General features: G+C 47.7%; 1 protein-coding gene across 3 annotated transcripts in view; it reads left to right on the top strand.

Moving 5' to 3' along the window:
* LOC138580151 (early activation antigen CD69-like) overlaps positions 1 to 27,342 on the top strand; it is a 287,597-nt gene that overhangs the window by 91,500 nt on the left and 168,755 nt on the right. For 2 of the 3 annotated variants that reach the window (XM_069650472.1, XM_069650470.1), the window contains exon 1: positions 15,149 to 15,364. The exons of the other annotated variant lie outside the window; for it this stretch is intronic. In XM_069650472.1, coding sequence (XP_069506573.1) covers positions 15,175 to 15,364 — 190 coding nt within the window. In that variant the 5' untranslated portion in view covers positions 15,149 to 15,174. Of the gene's footprint in view, positions 1 to 15,148; positions 15,365 to 27,342 lie in introns of those variants that run through there. 3 annotated transcript variants of the gene reach the window in all.

Raw genomic sequence — 27,342 nt, 5'->3', positions numbered from 1 at the left:
ATTCAGTCTGGAATTTCCACTTACATACATGGATAACACGCCCAATGTGACACAATAAAGGAAATGCTGTGCAGTTTGAGTGTTACACTTATGTCCAGCAACAATCAGTAGTACTACAGTGCTAATACTAACAAGGGAGACAGTGACCATGACCTGGCCAGTATGAGCAGCAACCACCCGTGCCTTCTCTCTCATGGTTGCGGTATTAGCTGGTCCGATAGTACAGCGAGTAGAGCGCTCGCTTTGACATCTGTGCAGAGTCTGCTGACGCAGGTTCAAATTCCGGCAGGGTCAATTTCAGCCTTTCATCCTTCCGAGGTCGATAAATGAGCACCACACACCGTGGGTGATAATAAGCAGCGCTCAGATACCGGAGGGTTCGCAACGCTAAATTATTATTAATATTTCACCCTCTATGGTCAGATAAGGGTCAGCATTGATGGGCAACAGTAGTTTGTTACCCTTCTACACCAACTTCTGCTTGGTGAGTCGCTTGGTGACTCAGGTGAACTTTAATCTAATTTCTGTCGTTCATGCATTTCCATTAAGTCAATTACTTTTGCAACAGTGCAGCCCTTCTCAGCTTCTAGCCCACTATGCAGGTGCATTGAATCATGAAAGGCATAAACAGGGGTATTGCTTGCAGAGCCCATTTGGTTGACTCTTATTCTGCCAACGCTTCATATTGGTGCTTTCCTGTCCTATGTCGCGTTCCTATGCCTCAATTCTTTCAGCAATAGCAATCCAGTGAACCCATACCCTCTTTCCTGGGCATGTTGTGGACGGTTCCCTGTTTATAATTAAATTGCAGGTGCCAAGACCTTAAAGGGAGGTATGAGTTTGTGCTACCTCTGTGCAAGACCCACAGGAGATCCTGACAGCAAGGTTCTCATCATCTCGCCAATTGAATAGGGCAATACATTCCTCTCGGCTCCTCTCTACCCCCCTTTAAAAGGACTTTATGTGGCAACTTGCGTAATCACATGCTCTTCTCAATACAATCACACTCACAGTGCCACCTCACTGGTCGTTTTTCACAGGCTTTCACTCCCAACTCACCTTCTCTACACAATGTTCTACATCATAATTAAGGCCCTCCCCATCAAGAAGGCATCGCGAGTAGCCGAACAATCTAACTGCGCCATGAGGCTACCATTACACTGAAAGCTATGCCCAAGTCAGGCTGGAAATCTCTAGGTGTAAGAGAAGACACGCAAAGCCCGTCCTAACTGTATGACCAAGGATTTAGCGTGCTCTCCCCAGTTCCGTCAGACAGTGTAACTGCAAAGTAAAAAAAGGGTAGAAAGGGTGCAGAGGACAGAAAAAGAGAGGAGCCAGAGAGGGGAGAGATGGGAACAAGGACAGAGTGCAGATGAAAGATAGAGATGGTTTGCAGCACGGGGTGACCGGAGTGTGCAGGGGGGAGAGGGGTGCAGGAAAGACCAGAACACAGGACACGACAGGAATGGTGGGTGGACACCCAATCTTTTTGGGGCGAGCTATGCTCAGGCCATGAAAGCCTTTTAACCTGGGAAGTGGTAACATTTTTACGTGAACTGAGCCTTCTGAAGTGAGACGCCAAATTGAAGGATTTTGTACTCTGAACTGCTTTTCTTTTTCTTCATTTTCTTCTGTTGTCTTTTCTTCATTTCTCTTGTTTTATACAGTGATGATTTATGTGACTTAATATGTACTGCTGTTTTAATTTTGGGAAAAGTTGAGTTCTTTGATTAAAACACAATGGGCCTCACTACGAGTCCGGCGGTAAAACCGCCTGCTTACCGCCAGACTCGTATTACCATTCCACCTCCGTGACTCCCGGAATTACCAGGGCATTACAGCCCCAGTGTCCTGGGAGTCACGGAGGCAGAATGGTGTTAATCCCCATTCCCCCATTCCCCCCCAGGTGCCACAGGACTCAATGGGAATGGGGAAGTGGAAACACTGGCACCATCTCGTGATGGTGCTGGTGTTTCCACGTCCGCCTGCAGGCGGGTGGTGTTAAACCCGTCAGGTCAGACCTGGCAGGAACGCCACCACACGCCTGCACGACTCGAGATCGGGCGGTCCGGAATTAACAGTAGCAGCGGGTTTACCATCATTGTTAATTCCGGAACGCCCGACCCGTAATGAGGCCTCTCCTACGCCCTTGCCTAGAGGGGCAACTAGGCCAGACAAGAAACACTGATGCATCAGTGAACTGTGTTCTGAGAATTGATATGTAATTGCTTATTTTTTCGAGTGAGAAAGAAGGCCATTTATGGGAAGGGAGACATTTGGAAGACCTAACTTTTCTTTAGGTCAGCTTAGAGTGTAAAGGCAGGAAATCGTTTTTTTGACAGAGGACACTGAACCTTTTTACTTTGGACTGACATCCTGACTGAGTCAGTAGTATATTAGTTGAGGCAGGGAAACGCCTCTTAGTGATAGGGCAAGATGGGGTTTTCTTTTTGCTTTCCTTCTGTTACTTGATTAAAGGTGTCTGTCAACAAATATACCACCACTGTGCCAGACTCTTGCTTTTGAACCCTTACAGCTGGAAGGACCAAAAGAGAAAACATGACCTCGCCCGAACACCTTTCAATCTCCCCTGTGCTGGGTAGGCTTTTGTAGCCCAGCCTATCCTATTCCAAGGGAAGGGAGTGTAGTCTCCTCCCGCTCCCATTGTTCTCCCTGGTCACATGCTCCCCTTGGCCAATCTCTGGCAAAGCTTTCCTGGGAAGGCTTTAGGAAGTAATTTAGACCTGTCCCTTTTCGGTCTCCATGTGTGGCGTGGCAGCCATGTGCTCAGGCTGATCTTTTTCCTTCATATGCTGGTGTGTTTTGTTTCCAGTTGTTTCCAGTTGGGTTTGGGGAGGATTTCTATGTCTCATCTGCTCCCCTGCAATCCCTAGTTCCTCTCAGTTCATTTTCTCTTGCCCCACCATTCCCCTTGGGCTCTGTATTGGGTTGGTGGGTCGGGTGTTGGGTGTTTTCACTCCTTTTTGGCATGAAAAATGCTAGTCCATCATTCCATGTCTGGTTTTGATTTCACTCTGTTCATTCCAGTCTGTGTTTTCTTGGTTGTGCCCAGGTTCATTCTGGGAGTTTCAATTCTGAAACCGACAAAATAGAACTGTGGCAAATCCAGCGAGTTTGTCACCTCTCCCCAACGGGGAGTGTGGTGGATCAGAATCAGGAGATGGACAAGGTGGCATTGTGACTACATTTCTTTTATTACTGTCTAAAATCCACTTCTGTCCGTAGACCTAGGATCTTGGCCCTATTGTGCAAAATAAACTGTCCAATAGTGCTCGTCAGTGAAGTTGTTACAAACAAGTCCTTTGTCCGAAAGCTTACGTTAACCTAGATTCTGTCCCTACCACTTGCAAGGAAACATATAACTCAACCAAAGGTTCACTCAGGCCCTCAGCACTTGCACATGAATGGTGGTTGGTTTCTGACCCCCACTCACTCATGTTGTCCTTCGTAGGGCTCTCTGCCCGTGATGCACAGTTAATGTAGTGGTCAGAATGTATTTTCAAGTGCTCTCTCTCCAGCACAGTTCAGTCAAGTTCCATGAGTGCTTTTATCTGGTTCTAGTCCTTTTTCCCCCCTTCTCGGAGAGCGTTCCGGGTATCGTCTACCAGGAAGGTTCTGGCTGTTCTCGCTGCAAGGCAGTTTTTAACTGGTACCTAGTCTTGGGTTTTGTTTTCTTGCACCCGGCCTTGGAGTCTTGTGTCTCTCTTCTTCTTTGGGGTTCTGTCACTCTCACCCCAGCTGGAACTTCACCTCCTTCCCCGCATTGGGGTCTTATTTCTCTCACCCGGCCTTGGAGTTGTCCTTCTCTCACACTGTCTTGGGGCTAAATTCTCTCACCCCACCATGGCATCTTGTCTCACTCACACAGCCTTGGGTTTGTTATTCTCTCACCCCATCTTGTGGTATTGTCCCGCTCATCCTGCCTTGGAGTCTGGATTCCCTCGTCCCACTTTGGTGTCATTTTCCTCTGACCCCGTCTTGGGGTCTGTGTTCGCCTACCTCGTCTTGGTTTCTGATTCGGCCTCTCTTCGCTTTCCCTCACCCTGTTCCCTGGACCAACCGCATACCTTTGCTTACTTCCCAGTGCTTCTCAGGAGAATTCGGCCTCCATGATTCTTATTCTGCAACGTGTTCCTGCTGCTACACATCGGAAAGGGGTGGCTGGCAGGCTGTCTATGTGACTCCAGTACCAGCTTCTTGGCATGCTGGTGGTTCGGATGTTTTGTCCTTCTCTCAGCCGGGCTTCTAGTAATATCACACAATACTCAATTACCAAATATATATACAGTCACCGTTAGGTTTGTAGGAATGCACACAATAACTTAGACAACTAAAAGAAGGTAAGTAGTGATGAAGTAGAATTAAACCAGTCACAAGAATGATGCCCGAACTTTGATTCCAAACCCAATGATGTATGGGACTTTGTGGCCAAACGTCACAAAGCTTCTTCTTAGGAAAGGGGACTGATGTAGGAAGAGCTCTTGTGGTGATGAAATGTCCCAGAAGATATTCAACAACGTTACAGCTCAGTAAAATGATATTCCTATCTTTTAGACATAAGCTTTTAGATCTGATGATCAAAAAGTGATGGAATGGAATAACCAACGTTTATTCTAAGGTTTATTATAAGGAGAACAGGGGGAGGTGAATGTGTTATAGTTACTTACCTCCTGACTTTGATTTTCCAAGGTGACTAGATGGGTCGAATGCAGCTCCCCTAGGGTAGGTTTTCCTGCTGTTTGTTCTGGTGCAGGATATCTATGGGTTGTGGGTCAAAGGAATTCTACGGTTGGCTGCTGAGGTGGAATGCAACCGCTGGTGAAGAAGACAAGCGGGATTCACTTATGCAGGACTCTTCTGAACACCTCACAGATCACAGGAAACTACTTCCACTGACAGTCACCACACAGCGACAATGGCAGGGATCTCTCCAGTTGAGCAGGATCCATTGAAGCTGGGAAGCTAATACTTGGCAGCAAGGCGACTTGTGGAACTGATTGGTGACCATCAAAGTTCCTTCGAGAAACGCAGAACTGCGATGATTCTACCGAGGTATCCCACGGGAGAGCTGGTCAGGCCACCTGGTGGTCCAGGGACACTTCCAAAGGCTCAGGATGGCTGGATCCTTGTGAATGCGTTGAAACTGGTTGGTCCCACCAGTCCAAGGGTTGAAGCACCGCTCAGGACCTTCACAGATCAAACGCAGGAAGGGAATGCCAGGCCTCTTCGGGAGTCATCCACAGATCTTCAGTCGGCTGCTCATCTACACAGAATACTTGGCTCCAACGCTTATCTGAAGAAATGGCTGCAGGAGTCCTATCCTAAATCCTGGCTGGAAGGATCTGCACCATTCAAACAGCCAGCAGTGGCCCAATCAGGGACCATTGTGGGTTGCACTCATGCCCCACAACTAGACGTTCAGCTGCCCCAGATGTAGAACGGGACCAGACAGTCCCAGCCACATCCTTAGTCCACATACACCAGGCCAGCAGTAGCCCACAAAAGCAGCAGCTTTCCTGGGCGAATGCATGTCCATATAAGGGATTTCCTTACCTAAGAAGGCCCAAAACCAATATGGCCAAAGAACAAGCGACAAATCTTCTGCCACAACCATTTTTGGGCACTAGCCACCACGGGTTAGTAGCCAGATATGATAAATGCGAATGTGCACTGTCGGGGTGCAGGAGTAAGATTCGGACCAAGGGTGGCATGTTCATTGGCAATAAAAAAAAATGTTTTCTTTTAATTGACTTGGTTCAATTTACAAAAGACATTTTTACAAGTTAATAACTTTTTCCCTCTTTCCCTCCTTCAAAATTATCCATTCCAGCCTGAAGAAAAGAAAGAAAAATAACCTCCATGAACAAGAGAAGAGGATAGGCGAGGGTAGAGAAAGAATGAAGAGTAGCCTTCTTTCTTGACACCAGACTGATTGAGAGTTAGTGAGTCCAGGCAATACTTTTATTAATAACAATAATAGGGGGGAGTTGGAGGAAATGCTAACTAACCCTACCTCTAAGAGGGGTTTCCCTGCCTCAACAAAACCAGCTAATTAAATTGTCCAAAGTAAAGTTTGCTGTCCTGTGTCCAAATCCTAACCTATCCCTCTCAAGCTAAACTCAATATAAGGAGAAAAAGGGAATATTCTCTTGGCTGTCCACCTGCAGCCCAGCTTTATAGTTCAAAACAAAAGTTCCAAAAAGGTTTAGAAATGTAAACAAAAGTTCCACATGACTCAAGGGATTGATTCCCTTTCCCCACAGTCTTTCCAATTTTAACCAAAATTGTCTGTGTAGTTTCACTGGTCAAGACAGATCCGTATCTTTGCTTGGTAGACCTGACTCCCTGGCCCTGCGGTCAGTAGGATGCCCTGGACACCTTTTCCAAGCTGTCTTGAGGATCCCAGAATCTTTCTAAACAGACCCAAGTTCCAGGTACTGCGACGAAGAAGAATAGCCTGGTTCTCTCTCCCAGTTGTCAGGTTCTTTGGTTCCTACCTCAGTGTTTTCTTCAATGCTTATTGGGTTTTACGTAACCATCCTTGCAGAGGTTTAGGTCTCTCCAGACCATGGGGTTTACAGAATTCTGGATAAGTGTCTCCCAAATCTTGGGTTCACAACAATGAGGTTAGGTATCTCTCAGACCTTGGATTCAGAGCATTCCGGTTAGGTCTATCTCAAATGTTGGGTTTCACAGCTTCCAGTTCAATGAGTATTTCTCCCCTCTTATTCAGGGTCATTTTCAGGCAGACAATATTGTCATGATATGATATTTTATTTGTATCGCGCTCGTACACAAGTGTTTCAGAGCGCGACTAGGAGAGGAATAGGGGAGAACACAACACAACACAACAACGATCTTACTAGGCCCAGTGACATTGAGAACGTGCAACTGCATGGGAAGGGAAAAGGGAAAAAGTGCATGGAAGGTGAGAGTGGAAAGTGCGTAGCAGAGGATAGCAGATAAATAATAATAAATAAAAAATAATAGAACATTGAGGCAATAAACAGTGGTACTGCAACCAGCAGGTGGCAAGTGCTGTGTTTAAGGCAGCAGACTGGGTAAGTCTGATAAGTGCAGAAAAAGAAGATACATGGGGGTTGGGGAACTGTATGGGTACAGTTACAGTCCACAGTGCAAGGGGTGGCCAAGAGGCAGTGCAGGAGGGCGACAGGGTGAGCATGTACCTGGGCCCAGCGGACAGAGGGTGGCCAGGTGTACAGTGCCAAGGGAGAGCAGATCAGCAGGGGAGAGGGGGAGCGGAGGCATAAGCAAAGAGGAAGGTCTTGAGGTGCTTCCGGAACTGGAGATGGTTCTCCTCAAGTTTTAGAGTGGCAGGGAGGCTGTTCCAGAGGGAGGGGCCAGCCGAAGATAGAGATCTACCCCAGCTCGTTTCTTTGAAAAATGATTGACCCGGAGGGAGTTAGAGGTAGAGGAGCGAAGAGCTCGAGAGGGGAGGTATTTGCGGAGGGATAGCTGAAGGTATTTTGGACCCAGGCACCAGAAAGCCTTGTGGACAATGCAGAGGAATTTAATCCTTGCATCCACTGGGAGCCAATGGAGTGATTTCAGAGCTGGAGAGATACGATCCCAGGGCTTGAGGCCAAGGACAAGTCTAGCAGTCCTGTTGTGGATAAGTTGCAGAGTGCGTAGAGTAGAGGCAGGTGGATTAAGAAAGAGGCTGTTGCAATAGTCCAACCTAGAGAGAACCAGAGCTTGGAAGACAGTGAGCTTCTGAGGAAAGGAGAGGGAAGGCAAAGTACCTCTGAGGAGGTGCAGTGGGAAGTTTGACTTTTTAGAGACCCCAGAGATATGGGCGGAGAAGGAAAGTGTGGAGTGAAAGATGACCCTGAGATTCTTAGCCTCGAAGGTAGGGGTAGGAGGAGGGCCAAGGGAGGCCAGCCAGAGAGTGAGGGAAAAGGATAGAGATGGTGTGCCGATGAGGAGGATCTCAGTCTTGCTGGCATTCAGACAAAGATCATTGGTGGCACACCAATCTTGAATGGCAGTTAGGCAGTCAGAGATGAGAGAGGGAGAGGAGGTGGCCGAGGGCAGCCGGAAAATGAGTCGAGTATCATCAGCGTAGCACTGGAAATTTGAGCAGAAAAAGGCAATGCAGTGGGCGATAGTTTCCAGGTTTTGGTTGAAGAGCCAGGGTGAGAGGGTAGACCCCTGGGGAACCCCACAGGTAGAGAGGAAGATAGATGATACTACCTTATTTCCACTGGTAGCTATTCTCTTGGAAGCACTACACCTCTATCTTGGAAGCACTACACCTCTAGGCTTCCTTCTACCTGGCTCTATTGTCACCTTATTTCCACTGGTAGCTATTCTATTGGAAGCACTACACCTCTAGGCTTCCTTCTACCTGGCTCTATTGTCAACTTATTTCCACTGGTAGCTATTCTCTTGGAAGCACTACACCTCTAGGCTTCCTTCTACCTGGCTCTATTGTCACCTTATTTCCACTGGTAGCTATTCTCTTGGAAGCACTACACCTCTAGGCTTCCTTCTACCTGGCTCTATTGTCAGCTTATTTCCATTGGTAGCTATTCTCTTGGAAGCACTACACCTCTAGGCTTCCTTCTACCTGGCTCTATTGTCACCTTATTTCCACTGGTAGCTATTCTCTTGGAAGCACTACACCTCTAGGCTTCCTTTTACCTGGCTCTATTGTCACCTTATTTCCACTGGTAGCTATTCTCTTGGAAGCACTACACTTCTAGGCTTCCTTCTACCTGGCTCTATTACCACCTTATTTCCACTGGTAGCTATTCTCTTGGAAGCACTACACCTCTAGGCTTCCTTCTACCTGCCTCTCAGGACCATACGCTAGGTCTACCTCTCTACCAGCCGGCTGTCCTCTTTTGTGTCAGTATGCTGAGTTAGCCGTCTCCACAGTCGCTGCTGCAGGTCAGCCATGGCATGGGCGACAGTTTGGCGACAGAGCGTCTTCCAATCCTCTTTGCCCTTTATCTCCTGCTTTCCCGCATCTTATAGTTCTTTTAAGAAGTTGCTACTCGATTGGGCCCTTCGGATTGGCTGGTGCAATTGTGGAGTAGTGTCAGAGTTTTAGAATGGCTTATTGTTCATAATTCGCCTAGAGAATTTCTGAATCTGTGTGCAGTGAATTGTTAGGCAATGTTGTCTGGGAGTTATTTCAAAAAAAGGTAGCAGGCGCTCCTCTCCAGAAAGAGCATGGCATGATAACCGGTTCTGTCTGGGAGTGTTGTATGGTGTTTTTTGTAAATCCCTGATGTCAATAACTTATGTTTTTTAGAAGCAGCAAACTGTAACACCTCTGAGGTTGCCCAACTGCGCCTTGGTGGGGTAGGCGAGCCTGAAGGATCCCACTCCTTGCACCAGCTAGGAGACACATGTGGTAGTGGCCGGACCAGCCCAGTCCATAATGGCTTGCTTCCCCCACGAGCCAGGATGGGATTTCAGACAACTCGCCATACTACTTTGAATGTACCAGGGCTTTATGCCCTGCATAGGTCACTCGCCAAGTCACCCAATGGGCCCACTGGTCATATCCTGCAGCCATGCCCCTATGGCACTCTCCAGTGGCAGGTTTGCTTGGGAAAGGGCCTTCAGCCCTGTTCTGTGCATACTCAAGCTACATGATGGGTCCACTGAGCAAGGCCTGTAGCCCTATCTTGTGGCAACCTTGCCCAATGCACTCCCAAACAATCCAGAATGGTCACTGGCCATGGCCTGCAGTCATGGCCACTAGTCACTTTGCCATGGCCATGCCCGCGGCACCACCAAGTCACCTAAAGTGGCCACTCTCCATGGCCTGCAACCAGCAGCCCCCCTATATGGCCACTTCCCCTTATTAAGGGTCTGTAGCCACCTCTTGCCCCATTAACCACCTGTGAACCACCACTCTTAAGCCCACACACCCAGCTAATGACGCATGGCTCCCTCGGCCTAAACAGCCATTTTGCACCACTCTGAGGCCTGCCTTTCCCTACCTCGTATAGGGCTGCAACATGCCCCTGGTTCACGGCCTCAGCCCACAGCCCCACTGGTGAACCAGAAATTAGTAAAGCAGCATTTATTAATATTTTTCACTTAACAACATCAGTGATACAAGGCATCCCTGATATCACTCCTGCGCCACCTGCCTGGCAGTGGCACTGGCGTCCTTTGTGAGACACTGGGCAGAAGGGACACCATACATATCTCCTGCTTCCTCTCTCATGCCCACTGTCTAAGACCTTGAGGTCAATTTAGAGGGCTTGGCAGGGGAAGCACAGACTAGCTGAGCTGCACTCTTGTTGACCCTGTGCACCACCACCTCCTGTTATTAATGGCATCAGTGAGCAGACAGACAATGAAGTGCAGTGATGTCACACTCCTGTCCTAATCCTGGCTCCTCTTAATGCCAGTATAAAGAAAGGGGGTGTAGTATAGCTGCCCATTTGTCTTTGCTGCCCTTACCATCATATGCACCTGCATTAATAAGGAGCAAGGCAGTTTGGTGAGTACCTGGGCATTTGGTGGCAATCCCTTGAAAAGTAATGAGTGCCTGGCTAACTATTTGAGAATTGTTGAGAAAACGATGGCCATTCTCAGCAGTGGGATAGTCTCACAATCAGCATCCAGAATAGGTTCTGTGACCTGGGATCCACGCGTCATAGAAGACTTGGAGGTCCTCTTGCGGGAATGTAGGCGTTCAGTGAATAGGTATGGCGTGATCCTGTCTGGCCACCACCTTACTAGTCCATTGTATATATCCTCTGGCAGCGCAAGGTGGAGTCCTGCAGGAAACCCACAGTCAGGGGGAAAAACCAGCAGCATAAAACCTCACACTGGCCAGTCAAATAATCTTGCTAATAAAGTTATTGAAATAGGTACTCCCATGTACCAGTTGATGGAGGAAGGAAGGAAGTCTTCAGGACTACGAGCGGCATCCAACAGGCAGAGAAACACATTGAAGGGCCAGGCAGTAGTGTAGGAAGAGAAGGAAATACGGAAGGAAAAACAGGAGGAAACCATAATAGTAAGAAACTAGGAACATGGAAAGAGAGAGTCATGGGCCGCGCCACCTTAGGAAGGAATCAAGCCGGAGGGTTGCGACGCGCCAAACTGGCATAGCAGGGCTGCTGAAATGGGATGCCGGACACAGCGCACACCATTTTGGAAAACACTAGACCGCTGCTCCCGTTCAGACAGAAACATTGTGGCAATCCTTAATGGCCTCTTCTGTTTCCAATGATGCCACAATGACCACTGGCCAGTTGTGACAGATAGGTACATGGGAATTTGTTGATGATCCCATCCAATCAATTGACTACCAGGAATTGATAGTTTCCACTGGCAAAGCAGTGCCTACCTGGACATTTGATGTCCATCCCTACCTTGAAATGAGTACCTTATAGTTTGACCAATCCCTTTTGAAATGGGGTGGGTGAGTATCTGGTAATTTCATGAGAACCCCATATCGAGGTTGATTACAAGGGCATTTGTTGGCCTTGATTGACAAGGAGATGCATACTTGTGAATTTGTTGATAATCAATGGCAATGTGATCAGTATCTGGGTATTTGATTGTCATCTTTGGTGCTTGGGCATTAGATTGTAGTCCCTGACAATGGACTGAGTACCCGGGCATTTGATGTAACTATCTGGAAAGGGTTGAGTAACCACGCATTCAATGGTATTCTCCTGAAATGGAGTGAGTACCTGTGACGTACAATGGAAAAGACCTAGAAATGGTAGGAGTTCTTACCACTTGGTGACAATCCCTGGCAATGGTATGAGTACAGGTGCAGCTCATGGTAACATGTGGCAAAGGCATGAGTGCCGGGGGGGCAGTTTTATGGTAATCACTAGCAACAGTGCACCTGTGAATGTAAGGGAAATCCCCTTAAGGGGTGGGGCACCTTGGCATTTGTCTGCATGACTGTTCATTGGATAAATACCGGTCATGTGATATGAGTACCTAGTTTTTGACAACAATGCATGGAATATGAGTTGAGTATATTTGCATGTGATGGAAATACTTGGCAAATGAGGTTTGCACCTCAGAATTTGATGGGAACATCTGACTTGATGTGAATACCTGGGTACTGATGGTAATGCCTGTAATTTGAGACGAGTACTAGGCAGACAATGTAAATACCCGCTGTATGCTATGAGTATCTGGCATTTACAGACAGTCATGGCAATATGGAAGGATGTCACTATTGTAAGGCCCAAAATATTCACTTTTTCAAGACTTCATTATATAGTGCTTGCTGCCTTGCTCCACTAATATCAGGTATTACTCAACTCTGCAAGACTGCATGTATCTACAAAGCAGTCACGCATAGCACACCACTGTACCTGGCGGCTAAGCTCCACATATCTGGTGGCACACGCTCCTCGCGCAGCAAATCGACCACCCGGCTTGAATCACAACTTGTCTGCAAAAATCTGACCCGAAAGAATCCTTCTCTTGTCATGCACCCACCCTCCGGAACTCGATCCCGGTGTCAGCTCAGAATGCCCCCACAATTCTCCAGTTTCACAAATCTCTCAAAACATGGCTTTTTCAACAACACCTGACCAAGGACTAATTCCAATGGAGGCACATACCAATGTGCAGACCTCACAGTACTGTGCTACTGTTAAGAGATGCCAGCCCAAATGCCGCCTAGCCACACTCTGTACAGCACTCCGCTGCTCTCGAGCTAGGTCCACACTTTAAACAATAAAATAAATAAATTAATTAATAAATAACTCAGTAGCCGTAATGTTATTGATCTAGGAAGGATAAATGTGAGAGTCTGACCTTTTGGATTTTAAATGGCCATCAAGACTTCCTTAGCAGCACATCCCCTGCATTGAGCTAAATTAGTAGGATTTCTCACTGAGCTTCACACCAAGTGCTGTGATATCTGTTTAAACAGCAGTTACCAGTGAGACTCCTGCCAGGTCAAATGAGTCATTGACACTTGCAATTGTTATACATGTACTGTTCTGCTGGTTAATAACATCTTTTATTTCTGACTGCCTGTTGTGTCTGAAAAGATTTCAGGGCTCCTGAAAGTTACTCTCGTCAGTAACGTGGTATGTGACTGATCTTGCCCCAGCCCAACTGGCCTTTCAGGGGCAGAAGCCTTTTGGGTGCACTCGTGTTAGCACTGCATACGTAGTCCACTTGAGCGCTTATAAGTCAGCAAATCCCTCCAATGGACGTGTATATTTCTCCCCCTCTCTTGAACAGGCCATGGCCTGTCTTTGTTCTGAGGGCTCCCAAGTTGCCATGCTGAGCCTAAGCGGGGCCGACGCTAGGCGTGTGCAGCATGTGCAGCTGCACTTGGTCCCGTGCCTGCTCGGGCCCCCCTGAGGGTGCTACTGACTCCCTCCTCTTGCAGGCTGCAGCGTGGGCCATGTGCTCAGAGTAACTAAACTTCTGAGCACACGGGCGGCACATGCTGCAGCCTGCATGATTGTTATGTGTCACCCCTCCTGGGAGCATGGAAGCTCCCAGGACTTGTGTAAAGGTCACATGGTGGTCACCAAGTGACCAACTTAATGAAAGGGACGAGCTGTTTCCGGCTCGTCAGTCGAACAAGAACTGACTCTGGTGTGCTTCTTGGTAGCACCATGCTGGTGCCACACCGTATGCAGCAGGCCCACTAGCAGGGCCCTGCATCTGGACGGTGCCCCTGCTGGGCTACACCTTCCCCACAAAATGGTTGTGCCATGTGACCATGGCTCTTGATGTGCCCCCAGCCCAAGTGTTCCCCTCCTGTGACCGGAGCACGCAGGGTGATCCCTGCGGTGTCCCTGCTGCGTGGACGCAGCTCCATGGTCCATGTCGGATGATCCCGACATCTGCGGAGGCCTGCTCCGGTTTACCGGGAGTGGGCCACAACAATGATGACGGGTTGCCAGAATATCTTTTTCAAATATGGCTGGTGTCCCTCAAGGTTTGGCTCCCTTTTGTTTCTCGGATGAGGCAACCTGTAACCTATCAATCTCCTGCTGGGACCAGGAGAGACAAATCTCCCCCCACCCCATCCAACACCCCCTCCCAGCGGCCCAATAGGCGCTGTGGGCCTCCTAAACACTGCTGATCACTTTCTTTCTTAAAGCAGAACTTTTAAAGTGGATGCAATTTACTATTGATGGCCTATTTAAGAGTCCATTGTGTTAAGAACTGCAAAGGGGCAGTTTTATTTTGAAGCAAATGCAAAGCAGCAGATATCTGCCTAAAATCTGTGCCTTCCCAAAGCACAATGAAACATATTGCACAAACCCGTTTTAGCTATTTGCCTGATTTCCACATGCTTATATTTACCAAGCCAAAAGTGTTCAAGTAGAATATAACATTTTCCTCACATTGTATATGAAGTGAGCCATGTATATTTACCAGGGATGTTGTCATCCTGGAGACTGGAGGGGTTTTTCTCTCTGGTTCTGGCCCTGTACTGATGTTCAGGGCACAAGTCAATACATGTGGGTGGACAGCGGCACTACCCCTCCCCCCCTCACTTATTTCGGCTCTGTGTTTTTGAGTCCAGCAATAATAAAAAAGTGTGCTTGCTCAAGTGTTCAGCTTCTTGGATTTCACACCAGGTTGTCATGTTTCCCATGCAGACATGTACTCAGAAGAACACATACATGTGCCATTAAAGCGCATATCTGTTGCTTGGATTTAGTTTTCTTTGGAATATTTCATTAGAAATTGTTGAGTTGAAAAGGTGGGCACCTTTTCAACTAGTTTAGTCATTGGAAATTCGCTGCTGCCTCCTTGCGTAGTGGTCATTATCCTGTGATGTTATCACATGCAAATTAAAGGTCCCCGCGCTTAATGTGCCGCACTTGGCCTCGCAAATCCTAGATTTGGCGGGGAGGGTGGTGTGATTGTACTACTGCAGGCTTGTTTTATTGCCAAGTTGTCCGGCCAAAGGTCACTTGGCCTCTTTCCCTTTGCTGTGAAGGAGATGCTCAGTGTAAACGCGGCGCCTTGTTGCGGTGAGGCTGATCGGTCTCCTTCCTGTGTGTTCAGAGAATATTGAACGTTTCAGGATCACACCAGAGGGTGGCAAGCAGCCACGGCTTTGCGGCCCGTTTCTTCACAAATAGTTCTGTGAAAAAATCCTATCCCTTGGTTCCTGTCCGAGCACGCGCATGCGCACGCGCGCGCTCGCTTAGCATGTTCCGCCTCTTCCCAAGACTCCGAGGAACAAAACTGAAGGCGCCCAGGACCCTGCCTTCTCGGCGCTCGGCCGCTGAAAGAAGCAGACATCGCCGCGCTCCCCGTATGTTTGCTGCACGGAAGAAGATGGTCCACCCGGCGTACACCCTGGCGGAGAACCAGCAGGGAGGCAACACTGCAGGAACAGGTGACCGCGCACAGCCTCTCGGCAGCGCCGCCCTCCTTTAGTTGCAGCGTGTTTGTGTGTGTTTCTGTGCAGGATTAAGTGTCCGCCCGGTGGGCGGGGGTGGCAAGGGCACGGGATACCCCCAGCCCTTCCTAGACTGGAAAGGCAATGTGTGTCTCCTGCTCTCTCTTTCACTAGGATGGTGATTTGATCTGCCTGATGAAGATGGGATCACAATAGCGAGGGAGATGTGTATATACCAGATGGGTGCAACCTGGGGACGGACGCTGCACTTAACAGCATGTGTTCGCTCTTAGGGGGAGGGCTAGCCATTTCCCCCCCTTTAAGTTGTATGTTGAAATCTTTGTGACCTCCTTTTCAAGTGTGATTGTTTTGCCTTTCTGTTGCGAGCACATCTACTCCGTAACGATGAAGAGAATGGCCTGATTCACGAGTATGAAGCACTTGTGTTAATGTTTGCTTTATATATTTTTTTAATTAACCTCGCCATGTTTTATTCTTACAAGAGACCGCAAGAAAGTATATCGCCCGTCATTGAATTGATTTCGTTGAGTGTACAAACCAAGGCTATTAGTTCTACCTTCTTAGCCGATAACGTTTTACACAGCTCTTAGCAGCAGGTGCAATAACCCACTGCGAGATCTAAGTGATGGTCGAAGTGTTTTACACCCTCGCTCAGTATCAAAGCTTGGAGCGCCACCAGCTGGTCATCTCGTGTAACTACAGCGTTCCTCACACCCCAGTGAAGGTGGCAGGTAGCAAACAATACGTGTTTTTTGTTTGGGCATTAGGTGTCGCTTGCAACACCTATAAGCATAAACTATTGCATTAGAGTAGAGATAGGGAGGAATGACATATGAGGAGGGGCACACAGGAATGACATATGAGGAGGGGCACAGGAATGACATGAGGAGGGGCACACAGGAATGCCATATGAGGAGGGGCACACAGGAATGCCATATGAGGAGGGGCACACAGGAATGACATGAGGAGGGACACAGGAATGCCATAGGAGGAGGGGCACACAGGAATGACATATGAGGAGGGGCACACAGGAATAACATATGAGGAGGGACACACAGGAATGCCATATGAGGAGGGGCACACAGGAATGCCATATGAGGAGGGGCACACAGGAATGCCATATGAGGAGGGGCACACAGGAATGCCATATGAGGAGGGGCACACAGGAATGACATGAGGAGGGACACAGGAATGACATATGAGGAGGGGCACACAGGAATGACATATGAGGAGGGGCACACAGGAATGACATATGAGGAGGGGCACACAGGAATGACATATGAGGAGGAGCACACAGGAATGACATGAGGAGGGACACAGGAATGCCATATGAGGAGGGACACAGCTTGTAGCAGTTGTTTGGTTTTGTGCCCAACCAGCCATTGACTACGCATGGCCATTCCCACAGAGTTCCTTACCCTCTGCACCCACAACCCCCTCCTCAAGGGAACTTTGTTTTCGCCTTAAACAAGCCTTACCATCAAACGTTTCACTTGAAGTGCCGGCCAGTGTTTTTCCAAAGCAGTCTTCTGAGAGTTCATGACTTAATTCGGGCTGTAAATGCGCTATTTGTGTAATAATAAAACATGTCTTTAACCAGGTCTGCCTTCAGCCCCTGTATGCACTATGTGTGCCCTTCACTGAAGCTCTGTTAAAAACAAATATTGGCAAAGCAAACCATTTAGGCTTGTGTCTAAGTATTAGGCTTATGCCAAGCACAGGTATTAAATGCTGAGGCACTTGCACAATTTTGCAGCTGCTTCCATCAATGGGCAGGTAATACCACTACGGTAGTGCTTGGCAAGTGCCTTTCCTATGCCCACACAAAAGCCTAGCTGTTGGTATTGCCAATGCTTGTTTTAAGTGTACACGTGTGGGCCTCATTATGAGTTTGGGCGCGTTCCTGGCCGGAAATGCCTTTCACTGTATTTACTGTTCTCATGTGGTATTAGTGAAAATAGGGTAATTATGATACAACCCACCGCTGGGTTCACAGGAACGGATACGGACCAGGCCAATCCTTTCACCATTATATGCTACTGTGTCATTTTAACTAAATGGCTAAAAGTCACACATCAACCAATTTCCCCCTTCCATTGACTGTGGCCCAAATAAATCTAAGAAACTGTAATAAGTGCACCTGCTTGTAACCATTGTTTTTACAAGTGCATGCATCCTGTTTTTGATGTGAGAAAAGATTTGAAGTGCTATTAAAAAAAAAGGTGTCTGCTTTTGCATGTCTAACAATCGGACATGGACATAAACTAAGTAATTTGCAAAAGAAAAGGGGGTTAATTTCTTATTTAGTATGATTTCTTGAGAGATTAGATTGCTAACAGGAGCGAAGAAGGGGCTTTGGGTGCCACTGCACTCATTTCAGTAAAACGCACTATGGTTCACTCCTAGTAGGAGGAATTGTCACCCAGAAAGGAGTAAACTTCACAGCTTCAAAGAGAGTATCAGTAGATAAACATTTTAAATCATACATGTTAATATTACCCAACTAAATGCTATCCAGTCTATCGCCTGCATACTCTGACTGAAAGAGATTGCCCTTACAGAATTCAAGCACATGCATGTTTTTTTTCTTCTTGTGTAAGCAGGATAGAGGCACAGTGTGTACTCCCAGCAGCTATAAGAATTTCCATTAGAAACACTGAAGTTAATAATCACTAAAACATCACATAAGCACATCTGACATTCATTATTTGTATAACATATAGCGAAGGCCTCAGAGCAAAAGCAGCTTCGTAGGCAGTTAAGAATGGATAGGCCTCAGAAATGCATGGATTATTCCAGACAGTAAAATCCACCCAGTTGTGGTTCTTCTCAGAGAGAGACACATTCATTGGCCTCGGAAGACAAGGTATAAAGCTGCACTGTGATTGGTCAGGACAGAGAGGCTGAGTTCATTCTGAGGCTGCGAACGGGAAGCAGTGATTCAATCAGATGTTGCAACTTTACGTAGATCACATGAGAGGATGTTAAAGGTGCACAGGGATTGGCTAGGAGTAGAGGGTGCAGCAAGTTCCCAAGCGTGAAACATATTACCAGTAATGTGCCTACCCAGTGCTTTAAAAACGAACAAGAGGGTCACAGGTTGGTGAGTGAGAATGGGGTAATGTGCAGAAGTGTGCACAAGACAAAGTCAATCAGGTGAAAGACGCAGACACTGCCCCCTGTAGGAAAACATCCATGTAGGAGTGGAATCACTAATACTGAGCAACATGAGCACGCCAACCAAGAAAATAAAGATTGGTAATCAAGATTATAGAAGTAAGGAGTCCATTAAGTAATATATGGAATATTATAAGGAATGAATAAGACAACCTGACACCCATTTATTATTAGGACCACCCGCGCCCACCTACACACACAAACACATTTTAGATGTGCACATGGTCATGAAGCAGAAGGCCAAGAAGCAAACCCCATGAGGTCATGCAGACGCATAATGGGGAAAGGAATGGGATGGGGTGAGAAGGGCAACATGTTTCCAATGGGAAGTCGTAATATTAACTGTCAGTTGAACAATCAGATGGATGAGAAAGGTAAGCTGGTGCCAAACTTTGGGTCCCATGAGAACTGAGATAAAGTAAATTTGTGTTGCCACACTGTTTACACCTCACAAAGTAATTGGTCAATTGGGGTGGTAGTGACCCACCCAGGAACACTCGAGACGGAACAACCAATGATCATTTGAGTTATATGTTGCAACATGTTAACCTGTCTACTGTCCAATCAAACTTTCAGAACATAGATGACCCATTATTAGATTATAGTCAAGTGGAAGTCATTAGCATGGTCACAAGGGATAGGATATGCCAACAGGGCTAGGTATTATATAGATTCACCTATAGCGCAGCAAAGACTGTCCAATCAGAGAATGTCAATCTACTTTCATCTTGAAACAAAGTGTAAAAATCAACTCTACTTCTCACTATATAAACTGCCATTTAATGATGTAATGTTGAATGATTTTTGGATTGTTCGGGGCCCAGGGTGCGTGTAATAAACATTTGTTTTTCTTGCATCTCGTGCACTTTATTGGCTCATTGGATTACTTGGATATGATTCAGGTGTTTGGGCCTACCTTACAAGTGGGGAGGCGAGCACTGCTCGATTCACCTCTGAAAGGTATAGGTGAATTTGCCCGAGTAGGGAGTTCAGATAGGCACAAGAAGATCATAGATGTGCGGTTGTAACGCTCACCTGATTCCCGCAGAGGCGCCGGTCTTGACTGGGTGAATGCCGTATCTTCAAAGGTGATGTGTAACACACGGTTGGCTCTGTGGGCTGGACCTCTGTGCACTGTATGTCTGACTCGAAGAGTAAGATGTCTTAGGTAAGTGAACGCCGAGCTCTCCATCTGCCTCGGGGCAGGGTGCCGTAACCAGTTTCTTCACTGGATAAGGGTGCAGGCCTCTTGACCTCAGAGGACTGCTGTCCGTCGTTAACTGCACGAACGGTAAGTTCTGGGCACTACAAATGTCTTAAAAGTCTTTTGTAATGATATCTCTTGTTTTGCAGGGTTCCGGCGATGGCGGATGGCGGGCTGATGAGAGTTGAGGATCGAACCCGCGTGAGGAATAGCAGCGCCTGGAAGCACGTAAGTAAGCGCTTGTAGCCTGCTTCACGATGCGCACTAACTGTCCCTTTTATCTTGCAGGTACAAGTTCGGAGCCTTAGAGAAGCTGAAGGGTGCTGGAATACCCACTGGATTCGGCGTGGGAAGGAGTAATGGCACGTGAGTAATAAAGTTGCCCAATGTCTTCAAACGCACCTTCTTTTGTCTTTCAGATGCGGGATGCAGCGCCGAAGGCCTCCGGAGTGTGCGAAGAGCTGGTAAGCTTTTGTCTTTCAGATGCCGGAATGCAGTGCGAAGACCTCCGGAGCATGCGAGAGTAGGTAAGCCTTTGTCTTTCAGATGCCGGAATGCAGCGCGAGGCGTTGGTGACAGCCGATGGACCAGGTAAGAGATGCGCTGCCACTGAAGACCGTAGTGCTAACCTGTTCTTTCTTTGTCTTTACAGGTGCTGCTGAAGACTGGATTCCAGGATGGTAATCCTTTGTTCCCTTAGGCCCAGGATCAGAAGCAGAAGACACGATGAGCGTTCTGCTGCAGAGAATGCAGAATAACGCAAAGCAAGATTCATCCATCGGGTGTGGTTTAAATAGCCTCCTGTAGTGCTTAGGTGTCTCCTTCCACAGCCACGTCTAGGTAAGAAAAGAGTTCCTGCTTTCCAGAAGAGTTCCAGTGTTCTGAACCTAGGGAGTGGCTCCTGCCCCACCCAACAGGAAAAGTAGTCCCAAACAGAAGAGGATCAGGGGTTCAACTGGCAGGTAAGTAAGCAGCATGGTCTGCTGCAGGTAAGTCCACCCAAGCATTATGAGCCCGGCGCTTCCAGCGCTGGGACTGGGCATCTTTATGAGCCTGGTGCCACTGGCGCCAGGACAGGGTCCAAAAGGTCCCAATTGGGACTGGCTGGCACTCGGAACCGGGGTTATGGGTCTGCTTCCAAGGGAGTCGGGCAAGTCCTGATCTTTTGGAAGCAGAGATCATGACAGCACCCCCCCTCAAGGCCCCTCCCAAACCGGGCTTCTCCGGGGGTTTGGGCTTGTTAGGAAATGTTTGATGAAATCTTTTGATTAGACGAGGCGCGTGGACATATTCTGCAGGTTCCCAGGATCTTTCTTGGGGACCGTAGCCTTTCCAGTCAATCAGGTAAAATAGTTTAGATTTGGAGATCTTGGAATCCAGGATGCTTTTGACTTCAAACTCGAGTTCTCCATCAACTAGAATAGGTTTTGGAGATGTAGTTAGTCGGGTTTGAGGTTGCACGGGTTTTAATAGAGAGACGTGGAAGACCGGATGTATCTTCATGTGAGGGGGCAAGTCCAACTTGACCGCTACTGGATTTACTATGGTAGTGATGGAATAGGGACCAAGGTATCTTGGGTTGAATGTGCGTGGTCCTTTTAGAGGTAGATATTTGGTGGATAACCAGACTTGATCTCCTACTTGATATTGGGGGGCTTCCTTCCGATGTTGGTCTGCTCCTTTCTTGTATTGTTCTTTAGCCCTTTGAAGGTGAGAAACGGCTTTCTTAAAGGCTTGGGTGATTGTAGAATGCAGGTGGTCTACTGCTGGTGTTCCAAGATCTTGGAGTGGATCCAACTCCGAGGTTCGAGGGTGACTACCGTATAAAAGAAAAAACGGGGTCTTCCCAGTTCCCGAGTGGACAGAGTTATTGTAGGCATATTCGGCTATCCAAAGGATATCTTTCCAAGTTTTTTCAGTTTGTTGTAGCATGCAGCGCAAATACTGTTCCAGAGTTTGATTGGTCCTCTCGGTTTGTCCGTCGGTTTGAGGGTGGTGGCTGGTCGAAAGTCTCACATCAATTTGAGCCGACCGACAGCAGCTTTGCCAAAAATGAGAAATAAATTGACTACCTCGATCCGAAATTAGAACTGAAGGAAAACCGTGCAGTCGGACGATGTTTTCGAGAAATTCTCGGGCCAGAGTTGCTGCTGTTGGTAAGCCTTTGAGTGGAATGAAATGCGCCACCTTGGAGAATAGGTCCACGATTACTAGGATCGTATTGTATCCGGAGCATGGAGGTAGATCGGTGATGAAGTCCATAGAAAGCGTATGCCAAGGGCGAGGCGGGATGTCAATAGGGCGTAAGAGGCCGGCTGGTTTTTCCTTTTGACTCTTGTTTTGGGCGCATACTCCACAGGACATTATAAAGTCTCTGATATCTTTTTTCCAAGATGGCCACCAGAAGTAGCGCTTGATCTTTTCCGAGGTCTTGGTCATACCGGGATGTCCTTCCATTAAAGAATCGTGATAACAAGAGATTACCTTTTTCTGTAAATCTGTGCTGGGCAGGTATAACCGTTCTTGGAAATATAATAGGTTGTCCTTCACCCTAAAGTCCTTTCCCTGCAGATGCCAATTCTGTATGTCTGCTGGAGTGACCAGTAGCCTGGCTTTATCCTTAACTTCCTCTATGGATTGTGTGGCGATTACACCTAGAATTCTTTGTTCGGGAATGATAGGTACTGGTTTAGGATTGATCAAATGTTCTTCCACTCCCATCCGAGAAAGGGCATCAGCTTTACCGTTTTTTGTACCAGGTCGATAGGTAATTATGAAGTCAAACTCGGCAAAGAATAGTGCCCAACGGAGTTGCCTAGAGGATTGAGCTTTTGCGGTTTTCAAATATTGCAGGTTTCGGTGATCTGTAATCACAGTAACGGTGTGTCGGGCCCCCAGAAGATAATGCCGCCAAGCCTTAAAGGCGGACTTGATAGCTAGAAGTTCCTTATCAGTAATAGTGTAATTGATTTCAGGAGGCGAGAATTTGCGGGACCAAAATGCCACGGGATGCAACTGATTGGTTACTGGGTCCTTTTGTGATAGAACTGCCCCCATGGCAAGGCTCGAAGCATCAGTTTCAACGATGTAGGGGAGTTCTGGGCGAGGATGTTTTAAGATCGGTGCAGAGATAAATCTAGTCTTCAAATTCTGGAAAGCTTGTTCCGCCTCGGTAGACCATTCAAAACGTTTGTTTTTCTTTAACAAGGCGGTGATGGGCTGGACTATTCGAGAGAATTCGGGGATAAACCTGTGGTAAAAGTTAGCGAAGCCTAACATGCTTTGAACACCTTTTACGGAGGATGGCGATGGCCATTTGAGAATTGCTTCGACCTTCTTTGAATCCATACGCACTCCGCTAGGTGATAATATGAATCCCAAGAATTCAACTTCAGTCACGTTGAAAACACTTTTTTCCAACTTAGCGAAAAGTTTGTGTTGACGCAATCTCTCGAGGACCATTTTCACGTGTTTCCGATGTTCAGTTTCCGATGAAGAATAAACGAGGATGTAAACAACAACACACACATCTATGAGCTCTCTGAGGACATCGTTCATAAAATATTGAAAGGCGGCCGGGGCATTGCAAAGTCCGAAGGGCATGACCTCATATTCAAATAGCCCATACTTGGTGCGGAAGGCCGTCTTCCATTCATCGCCCTCTTTTACTAGTACCAAGTGGTAGGCTCCTCTAAGATCCAGCTTTGTATATATGCATGCTTTTCTGACTTGGTCCAGGAGTTCAGGGATCAAAGGTAATGGATATCTATTCTTAACGGTGATCTGGTTCAGGGCGCGATAATCTATACAAGTTCTAAGGTCCCCTTCTTTTTTTGGAACGAAGAACAAAGCTGAGGAAGCAGGGGACTTGGAAGGACGAATAAACCCATTCGCTAGGTATTGATCCAGGTATTGTCGGAGGTGAAGATTCTCCGGCTCGGTGAGGGCATAAATTCTACTACAAGGAGGAGTAGATCCAGGTATCAGGTCTATCTGGCAGTCATAAGACCTATGAGGAGGTAGAGAGTTAGCCTGATCCTTCCGGAAAACATCTTGGAATTCTAGGTATTCAGGAGGTAACTGGGGAGCCTCCGAGGAAATTGCTGCCAGTGCAACACCAGGTCGAGGGTGACAAGTAGAGACACATTCTGGAAACTGAACCGTTCTTGCTCGCCAATCGATCTGAGGATTGTGCTTCTCTAACCAAGGAATTCCTAGAATAATCTGGAACTGAGGGGCCTTGATCACATCGAACACGATCTTCTCATGGTGTCCATCTTGACTTACTAGCGTCACTTCTTGGGTGGTATGCGTTACTGGTCCGGAGGCTATCTCCGTACCATCCACCGTAGTAATGACGTCCTTTACAGCCTTTGGACAAAGAGTCAGATTCATCCTCAAAACCATTTCATGATCCACATAATTGCCGATGGCACCGCTGTCGACGTAAGCTTCAATCGCATGTAATCGATCCGGATGTTCAGGGCTAATGAGGACCATAGGTATCACGAAATGCGAGGTCACGGAACTGGTTTTAACGCTCGGCAAGAGGACCTCTATTCTTGTCAGGCGAGGTCGTTTCCCTGCTCAGAGTTTGTGTCAGGATCCATCCCTGGAAGATATGGCAGAAGTGGAAGTTTTCGCCGCGGAGAACCTGCACTTAGCAGTCCAGTCCTCATCCAACATGGCTGCCGTTATTATTTAAGCAAGCTCCGCCCACCTCCCGGCGCGTTGTATCTGTATTGCTACTCCTAGTTGATACCAGCGCTCAGCCAAATTACTCTGTTTCGCTCTCTCTGAGTCCCTCCTGTTGTGCTACTCATACCCGCTCGTCTTACCTCTGTTTTTTTTGCCTTTCACTACTCCCTTGTTCCGTTCTCGGCACTTCTCCGCCACTCCTTTTCAGACTTTCCCTTTTACTTAGGCATCTTGCCTTTCGTACTAGCGGTTCGCCGCCTACCTCGCGTATCTTCGTGTTCCTCCCTGTGCCTTCGTGGATCCAACCGTTTCTGGTAAGTAGGGACTTCTTTACTTCTCCCTCTTTTCCTACCTTTCCCTCTCGGCTCGGTCCGATTCCCCATTCCGGACTCTTCCTCCTTTCTCTCTTCCTCCATTACTGCTCATTGCTGCTACCTCGCCTCTTCGGATTGGTGCCGGCCTCCTTTTCCTCGAGACACCTTCTCTTCGGAGGATTGAACCAACTTGCTCGATCCACTCATATCTTGGCTTCGTTCCGGATCTCTCGATACCACATAAATCATTGGAGTCGCCCCATTAATACCATCTCGGAAAGGCTACACAGGGTTTTTTCACCGTCCATCGGTTTTTTCCCTGTCGCGGGGCTTTGGCTCCTCGGGGCCCCCCAAGACAGGTTCCACCTCCTGTCGAGGTGGCCTCCGAGGGAGCCAGACCCTACTTGCATGACAGGAGGTCCAGAGACAAGTCTACAAGGGAAGATACCAGAACCCTTCGAAGATCCTCCAAACACGCCAAGGACAAGCAAGAGGAAGCCTCAGGTGAGGAGAAGGGTGGTAACGGTGAACATTCTGACAGAATACAACGCCCAGACAGAATCATGGCTTCCCTTGAACAATATCAGGAACTGGTGGCAGCATTGCAGGGACTAACTCTAGAAGTCCAATCCTTGAAAACCGAAAATGCCGCCCTACGCCAACAAGTGGTCCTACATAGGGATGACCAAGGAGACCTACCACCCATGCCTTTATCCTTCGGAAAGTATGATGGCTATCCAGGCGGTCTAAAGGAGTACCTAGACGCCTGCCACGTATATTTTGCCTTTCGTCCCCACGCCTTTGAAACAGCCAGAGCGAATAGCTAATCTCACCGGAAATGCATTGGCCTGGGCCACCCCGTTGGTAACAATAAATGATCCTGCACTGGCTAATTATGACTCTTTTGTGGACCTTTTCAAGGCCAGATTTGATCGTCCAGAGGTTTTGTACACCTCTTTCGAAGCTATACTAGATGTAGAACAAGGTAACACCGATGTACAGACCTACATTTCTCGTTTCCTGAGACTGGTGGCGAAAACAGATTGGCCAGAATCCGCCAAACAGACGATCTTTCGGAGGGGACTTAAGGATGAGTTGAAGGATGAGTTAGCCCGAGTAGCTCGACCTCCGTCCTTTCAAGATCTCATGTCACTCACTCTCCAATTAGAGTATCGTCTTAACGAACGCCGCCTGGAAAGGAGAAGACCTCGTCTTAGTCAGCCTTCATCCAGCCCTGCTCCTCACCCTTCGAGGGAACCGTCCACCCGAGAGGAACCTATGCAGATAGGAGCAACCCGAGGCCCTCTCACACCTGCAGAACGCAAGAGACGCAGGGATTCAGGTCTCTGTATGTATTGCGGCTCTTCAAAACACCTGCTCAGAGATTGTCCAGAAGTACCTCCAAGAAGGAAGGAAAACTTCCACCCTCGGTCCTTTGCAAGGGAGGTCTCGGGGGGGACAAGATACAGTCCTTGCAACCTTACCAGACCAACAGAATTAAGTGAGGATAATAGCCTGATGGTATTTCGAGTCAAACTTTGGACATCCAAGACTTCATGTGTGGAAGTCTTAGCCATGCTGGACTGCGGTGCCGCAGGGAACTTTATGGACGAAGGATGGGCCCGAGAACAACAGATCCCCTTTAAGCAGAAGGATAAGCCCATTCCAGTAGAAGGAGTGGATGGGACCCCCCTGTCCTCAGGCCCAATCCAATCCGAGACGATACCTTTACGTTTGGATTTGGGTGAGCATCAGGAACTGCTAGTATTCGATCTTATTAGAGCAGCCCACTTTCCCTTAGTGATAGGAATACCCTGGCTAAGAAGACATAATCCCCAAATAAACTGGACTACCAACTGTGTGCGTTTTGATTCTTCCTACTGTGAACAGCACTGTCAATCTGCCATTCGGGTCAAAGGAAAGGACAGGAACAACGGATCCCCTCTACTTAAGGTGGTCTCATCTGTTCCCCGTCAGTACCAAGAATATGCTGAGGTCTTTGAAGACACTACACCCAAACTCCTACCACCTCATCGGCCAGAGGATTGTGCCATAGAACTCATCCCGGAGTCGGCTGTCCCATTTGGCAGGATGTTTCCCCTATCTCTTTCCGAAAGACAGGCCTTAAGAAAATATCTAGATGACAACCTGCAGAATGGTCTAGTACAGGAATCAAGGTCTTCAGGGGGGGCTTCACTGTTTTTCATTCCAAAAAAGGACACCACCGAACTACGTCCCTGCATAGACTATAGAGGGTTGAATCGGATCACAATCCGTGATCGCTACCCTATGCCACTCATAAGGGACATCCTGGAAGCAGTGAGAGGATCCTCTTACTTCACCAAATTGGACCTCAGGGGAGCCTACCATCTCCTCAGAGTAAGGAGAGGTGACGAGTGGAAGACCGCATTTCGGACCCCATTCGGATTATACGAATACAGAGTTATGCCCTTCGGTCTGGTGAATGCCCCTGCAGTCTTTCAGAGGTTTATCGACAAGATCTTCTCCGACATGTTGTTTGTCTCGGTGGTCGTTTATTTAGACGACATATTGATCTATTC

Source organism: Ambystoma mexicanum, chromosome 3p (assembly GCF_040938575.1).
Source record: "Ambystoma mexicanum isolate Mex_15411 chromosome 3p, UKY_AmexF1_1, whole genome shotgun sequence".
Lineage (NCBI taxonomy): Eukaryota > Metazoa > Chordata > Amphibia > Caudata > Ambystomatidae > Ambystoma > Ambystoma mexicanum.
Note: the sequence above shows the minus strand (reverse complement) of the source record. Positions and strands in the feature narration are given on the sequence as shown.